This window comes from Miniopterus natalensis, chromosome X (genome assembly GCF_054644295.1).
Source record: "Miniopterus natalensis isolate mMinNat1 chromosome X, mMinNat1.hap1, whole genome shotgun sequence".
In the NCBI taxonomy this organism is placed as follows: domain Eukaryota; kingdom Metazoa; phylum Chordata; class Mammalia; order Chiroptera; family Miniopteridae; genus Miniopterus; species Miniopterus natalensis.
In genome coordinates, this window is record NC_142103.1 from 94,238,982 (window position 1) to 94,246,560 (window position 7,579).

The 7,579-nt window shown below is 41.0% G+C and overlaps 1 protein-coding gene across 1 annotated transcript; it reads right to left on the minus strand.

Moving 5' to 3' along the window:
- Nucleotides 1-4,130: 4,130 nt before the first annotated feature.
- DDX53 (DEAD-box helicase 53) lies at nucleotides 4,131-6,041 on the minus strand. Its single transcript, XM_016215397.2, has one exon. It carries the CDS (start codon nucleotides 6,039-6,041, stop codon nucleotides 4,131-4,133), a length of 1,911 nt encoding a protein of 636 aa, XP_016070883.2.
- Nucleotides 6,042-7,579: the final 1,538 nt, after the last annotated feature.

The window sequence follows — 7,579 nt, forward strand, 5'->3', positions numbered from 1 at the left end:
AAATTCTAATCTAACAACTGGTGTGGCTCAGTGGTTGAGTGTCGACCCATGAACCTAGTGGTCACTGTTCAATTTCCAGTCAGGGCAAATGCCCAGGTTGTAGGCTCCATCCCTAGTGGGGGGCATGTAGGAGGCAGCCAATTGATGATTCTCTCTCACTATTGATGTTTCTTTCTCTCTTTCCCCCTTCCTCTCTCTGAAATCAATAAAAAAAACATTAATTATAATTTTATTGTATACAGGTTCTTAGGCAGATTTAGTACTGGAGAGTTGTCTTATGATTTGTCAATCATATAGGGTAAAACTGTTTTAACTGCTATAGTTTTATAATGTATTTAAATATTTGATAGTGCAATTTCTCAGTCAATTTGAATTTTTCAAAAATTATCTAGGAGATAAGTACAGATGTCAATATTATTGGTAGGTGATGAGAGCTATAGAAGTTTTGAAATGGAGGAGAGCAGATAGGATCTTATGGAAGATGGGACATGTTGGATGTACCTAGAATGATGGGTTTGGTTTGACCAGAGAGGAAGGGTAAAGGGCATTCCAAGTGGGGGAAACAATGTAACAGCCTCCAGAATTGTGACCAGGCATTAAATAATGGGTGATGGGAGGCAGGGCGGAAGAGATCTAATATTTGTTGAGTATCTACTGAATGTGAATCACCATGCTAAGCATTTTATAGGAATAACTCTGAGGTCAGCCAAATTCTCATACCTTTGTCTCTTGTGTCAAAGCATGTTCAGTGCTCTGTTGCCACACTGTTCCAACTTGGCTGGAGAACTCCGTATTTGTTTGAGTTTCTGAAAAGTAATTCACTTACAAAAGCTTTGTTGATCAATGTAAACCACAGTTTCTTGACCTTAATTCCATAGACGGTTTAGGCTGAAAAATCCATTCTTATCGGGTGCTGTCTTGTGCATTATAAGATGTTTATCCCTGACCTAAACCCACTACTGGATGCCAGGAGCAATCCTGCTGCCTCAGGAAGACAACCAAAAATACTATAGATATTGCCAAATGTCCCGTAGGAGGTAAAATTATCTCAGGAACTCATTGCTATAGAGTGTAACAAAGATAGGAAGTTTGGTGGAGGGTTTTATGTAGAACAGTGCATAAGAAATAAATATCTTCTTTTTTGTTTTCATTGCCAAACTTCCTTCTTGGTTTCTCTGCAACTGAATTTGGGGGCGGGCGTGTTTTGCTTCATCTATTGCAAGGTTTCTCAACTGTGGGTCTACTGACTTCTGGGCCACAGAATTCTTTGTTTTGAGGGGTTGTCCTCTGCATCCTGGGGTGTTTAATGGCACCACTGGACTCTTCGCAGGATATGCCAACACCCATCCCCCGAGTTGTGACAACCAAATCTGTCTCTAGACACTGGTAAAACTGGCCCTGGTGGAGAACCACTGATATACACTAACCAAGGACAGGAAGGTTATAGGATTTTATTCTGCATATCCCATAAGACATCATTTTAAAATCCTGTTTCTTTTCTCAGAAGTCCTTTCGTAGTAAATGCACTTAGTTTTGTTTGCTTCTGTTCTCTCATGGATTCTCCATCTTAGCCCTGTTGATGTTTTGGGCCAAATCATTCTTTGTTGTGTGGGGCTGTCTGTTTAGCAGCACCCTTGATCTCTACCTCGTAGGTGCCAGTAGCACCTTGCCACACCACCTCCACCCCCCGTAGTTGAACAAACCAATACTGTCTCCACCTATTGCTAGAATCTGAGGGGAGGCAAAAAGTACCCTTGGGTTAGAACCATTGTTGTACCTCTACTTACATGTCCCCATATAGTGTTTTTTTTCTGTTAGAAGAAATGTATGTTTCTCACCTTTTCTTACCCATAGACATTGGGTGATAATTTTTAAAAAAAATATATCTTTATTGATTTCAGAGAAAGGAAGGGAGAGGGAGAGAGAGAGATAGAAACATCAATGATGAGAGAGTCATTGATCGGCTGCCTCCTGCACGCCCCCGACTGGGGATGGAGCCCGCAACCCGGGCATGTGCCCTGACCAGGAATCGAACCCCGATCTCCTGGGTCCTAGGTCGATGCACAACTGCTGAGCCACGCCTGGCCGGGCGGGTGATAATTTTTGTTGTTGTTGTTTCTTGAACATGATTGAGGAACCTCACTATCTCAAGTGGTTTAATTGTTACATTTTTCTCTAACAAATATAGGATTGCCCCTAGGAGGAATTCTAGCAAATAACATATTCCAACTTGCTAAACATTCATCATATCTCCTCTGAGTGAACAGTAACAGGCCATTTATTTGCACATTTGACAGAGGTTTGGCTATAGGCTGCTTTGCTTTGGAGTAAATTTGCACATACCTCCTATTTCACTAAATCCTAACATGTGGACAACCTCAAGACAAGCATATTGTCTTGCACCATAGGGCATGTTAGTTCTTCTGACCTTGTTTCATCCTCTGCAAAATGGGGATAAGATTACCTTCTGAGTTGGTTTTTGATAAAGATTATAAGTTATAAGATTAAGCACCTGGTATATATCAGACACTCAAAAATGTTAACCGTTGTTATTAATTTTATCAAGAGATATTGAGGCTTATATAAAGAACCTTTAAAGCCAGACTTTAAACCTCAAACACGTATACTTAGAATGTTTAACTCTATTTCACTTAATTTCTGATTTAGTTGTTCTGGTCACAGCTGAGGAATGCTGGGGAAAAAGATTGTTGTGTTATTTTATTTTATTTTTTGCCAGAAAATTTTAAGGCTTGACTAATTCTAATGTTCTCAGAAAACAATGAATTTTAAAATTTAGTATCACTGTGAGGATTTCATCTTGCAATGTGAGAAGATGCGTATTGTGTCTAAAGAAAACAAAAGATAATTATAAGTTAGGCGTTTTACCAAAATTGGTTCCCATGGCCAAAATGTCATTTGATTGTTTTACAGTGTTTCCTAGTATATAAGATATATTTTTCTTTCACAGCTTCCCCCTGAAATATATATGTGGTTTTGACCTTTTCAGGACAAATTGAAAAATAAAATCTGATGAAAAGAAAATAGATAACCAGCGAGTCACATCACAAAAATCAATAAAAAGCTGAATGCACCATTCTGGTTATTAAAAAGGAGCTCATTGCCCGGCCGGGCGTGGCTCAGCGGTTGAGCGTCGACCTAGGATCCAGGCGATCGGGGTTCGATTCCCGGTCAGGGCACATGCCCGGGTTGCGGGCTTGATCAATGACTCTCTCATCATTGATGTTTCTGTCTCTCCCTCTCCTTTCCTCTCTCTGAGATCAATAAAGATATATTTAAAAAATAAAATAAAAAAAATTAAAAAATAAATAAAAAGGAGCTCATTGTTCAATTTGTTACATAAGGATGTGCTTTTTCCCTAGGTTAGAAAATAAAGTGTTAATATAAGGCTGGGGTACGTGATTTTGGTTTTAATATCATAGAATTTAGAGATGAAAGGGACCCCAAAATTACTTAATATAACCATTCAAATTTACTAGTGAAGAAATTGAGACCTCCGAAGGCAAGTGACCTCCCCCGAATTTTTAACCAATGGCTAGTAACAGAGTTTGTATGAGAATCTGAATCTCTCTGTCAGACATTCTGCTCTGTTAGTCACATGTATTGGAGAAAAAATAGAATTTTGGAATCTGCTAGAAGATTTAGCAGTTATTTTATTATGAATTAAAATAATTAGGGAGTTATAGTAGAGATATTTTTAGGGATTGTTGTGGCACCGACCACTGGGTGAAAATGGAATATTTTAACTGGGATAAGCTTGATAAAAACTATGTTTCAATTCAGTACAACTATTTTAAAGCAAGAGAAGCACCATTGTTATCTACTGTTAGAGAAGACACAGATGGATATGGCAGGCTAGAATAGAATCTAAACTTTAACCAACACATGATATCTATTTTCCCGCCACATAATCTCACACTCTCTCATTTTCAAAACACTTGAGTTTATTAAGGAGCTTGCACAATATTGAAAGCTTAGTGGTATTTAAGAATTGGTTGTCTTCAAACTGCCAGTACGTTTCCAGTGCTTTGTTATGTATCTTGAACACTGCATTTCTTTAACTTATTTTGAGTCTTCCGGTAGTCTGGCAAAACTTCTTTTCACTGTAGCTCTCAATGAAACTCCTTGGGTTTTTGTTGAAATAGTTTTGATTTTTTTCCTGCATTCTTTTTTTGTTTATTGGACTTGTATTGTTGGGCCATTGTTACAAGAGCTTCTGGGACACTTTGATTTGATCTTTCCAGAATTTTAATCAATTCAGGGGCAGTCTTCCAATCATTTTTAGTCATAAGGGTAACGGATATGCCAGTCTTCCCTGCTCTTCCAGTACGCCCCACTCTGTGTACATATTCTTCAACATTCCGTGGGAAATCGTAATTGTATACGTGTGTGACATCATTAACGTTGAGACCTCGGGATGCTAAATCGGTAGAAATCAGTATTTTCACTTGTCCACTTTTAAAGTCGTCTAATGCTTGCTCACGTTCGCTCTGTTCTCTGTCTCCATGCAGTGATTGTACACGTAGGCCTTGGATGCTTAAATTGCTGGATAAGTCATCAGCAACAAGTTTTCTGCTGACAAACACGATGGCTTTGTCTGTGGGCGACAGGTTCTGCAGGAATTCTTGGATGAGGGATTGTTTCTCTTCTTCTGTGGTGACAATTACATTTTGCTTCACTGTATTTACAGCAACTAGATCCAGAGTCCCAACATAAACAATCATAGGGTCTTTCAGGTAAGTTTGTGCAAGTCGACGAATGGTATCTGGCCAAGTTGCACTTGTCATGATAGTCTGCCGGTCTGGGCGGACATCCGATAAGATCTTCATTAACTGAAGTTCAAATCCCATATCTAGCATTTTATCCGCTTCATCTAAGACTAAGTAGGTTATGCTTCTTAGGTTGACAGCGTTACTCATTTGAAGGTCATTCAGTCGCCCAGGAGTTGCAATGATGATGTCTGTGCCTTTTGCAATGTCTTTTATTTGTTGTTTTCTATTTCCACCACCATATATGCAGATACTTTTAAGGCATTTGTATGAATACTTGGAACACTCCTGTTCTACCTGGAGAGCCAGTTCTCTAGTGGGTGTAAGCACTAGCATGCCAGGACCACCCCTCTGTTCTCTGGGTGTGGGCTGAGAATCGATGTGAATAACCCCAGGCAATAAATATGACAGTGTCTTGCCTGTTCCAGTTTGGGCGACTCCTATAAGATCTATCCCTTGTAGAATAATTGGCCATGCCTGTGATTGAATTGGCGTTGGCTTTTGAAATCCTGCCTTTTGAAGTTTTTTCATCAAGTCAGGATAACTCTGGAAAGCGTCTTCGAATTGACAGGTGGGGTTGGGGATAGAACGCTTTCCCCCATCTTTCAAGTCATCACACGTTATATTGAAATTGTCCTTTCTCCAAATATCTGCCTGCACTTGAGACATAGAACTTGTTGCTTTGGATTCTACATAAAAGTTCTTTTGAACTGGTGCTAAATCTGCCCATTTCCTTTTTTCCCAGTCTGCAGCTCCTGCCCTGACTTGATCCCAGTCTATGAATGGCCGAACTTTTCTATCAATGGTATCTGTGCCCCAGGCTCTTCCAGCAGAGGGCTGGGATGCAGCATTATCAACAGTGGACTCTGGATTGTAGCTCCCTTCTCTTTTAACAGCTTCTATAGCTGCTCTGGCCTTTTCTTTCATCTCCTTGCTGCCAAAAATTTTTACCTCTGCTTCGGAATCGCCCTTTATGATCTGTATTTTGGTGTTTGTCATACTCTGGATGCCTTTTATGTTTGATCCACCACGACCAATCACCGCACCAATCATGTTGTTTCTTATTTTAAAGACAAGAGGGGGTCCTCGGGGGCCAGGAGCCCTAGGCTCCAGGGGGCCGGAGGGGCCGCCCCAGCCCCTGCCCCTGCCGCCGGCCCCGCCGCCTGCGCCTGCCCTGCCATCCCTGCCGGCCCTGCCTGCCCCGAGGGCGCTCAGACTCGGCTCCGCCCACTTCTGCTCTGGGGCCCAGGCCATTGCCGCATGGCAGAGTCCGTACAGACTTGTCTCCTACCTCCCGTTGAGGGCTTGAGGGAAGACGTGGCCTGAGGTCTCTCTGTCTTCAGGCTCTTGAGCAACAGACCGTACTGACCGGTAGGTGGGTAGCTATATAGCCGTTACTTAGGGAACCGTTTAGTGTGATGTCACAGAAGGTTTTGAGGCCCTGCCCAATCACAGGTCTAGGACTAGGGTGAGGTAAGCAGGCACCTCTGAAGCAAAATTTAAAGTGATACTCACCCTCAAGGGCTATAGGCCTTTGTAGGACCTTGGGAGTGAGGGTTTCCTCAACATAGGTGCCTCAGTGACTCACCTCATGATAGTTCTGGCTCAGCTTGGGAGCAGATTTGAAGCAGATCTCTTGAACTTACCCACATACGTTTTGTAAATAAACCAATTATTTCCATAGGACGAAAAAATAGTGGATTTGTTAAAATCCGCCTGTTTGTTTCAGTAAGTTTCTTTTTGGTAATAATACTTGGTCTAGATAAATTCAATTCCCTGGCTTCTACTGTAATTTAAATTATACCATCAGATGTCTGTTACGTACACACTTAAGGATGGCACTTTGGCACTGATTCTTTAGCTAAACTCCAGCATTTGTTAAGGCATTTTCTAGATATTATCTCAGGGATGCTCTTTAAAAGAGAGGCAGAGTGGGGTCTAAGGTACCGTAAGGAGTGTTTTTAATAGTTTGCTAGTTTTCTCAGTGCCTCTTGCTTTTCTTCTCCCTGTGGTTTCATAGATTCACAGATCTTAGGACTGGAAGGATACGTAGAGGTCATATATTAAGTGCAGTATAAAAGACACCTTGGCAGCAATCTGGGCAAGTGGATATCCAGCTTCTATTGAAACAATCCCAGAGTCTAGGAGCTCACTTTGCTTCAGCGACATCCATTCCATTCTGAGGCACTTTAATGATTTGAAAGATGGTGTTGAACTAAGGCATGCCCCCTCTTGTTTCCTTAGCTCCTCCTTCTGACTTCTGATGTTGCACAGAATGGGTTGGATTCTCCTTGTATCCTTGTGTATGTAAGGGCCACTGTCAAGTCCCCTTAAGATTTCCATTCATCATGGTTAAATTCCTAGTTTTCTAAAACACTTCTTAATCGGACGTGGTTTTCAAGATGCTCACCATCCTGTTCTTTCTCCTTTGGAAATGATTCATTGAGGAGCTTTTGTGATATGGCACAGAGAACTAAACAAATCTGCAGAAACGGCCATAACTTTGCTGTGTATGTCCCATTCACTAAGCAGGACAGTTGCATTCATTCTACCTATGACCTCAAAGCACAAAGCCCCTCACAGGAACCTGATGGGCATTTGAGTCCATTCTTTCTCATCCTGTACTTACATGGTTGATTTTTATGTTTTTCTTTGTTTAACTAAAAGTACGCTATAGATTTACCATTTTATAGTCATCCTGTCAAGTTGGGTCAACTGCAGCAGCCCATTAATATAACTTTTTTTTCTTTTTTAAAAATATACCTTTATTGATTTCAGAGAGAGGAAAGGAG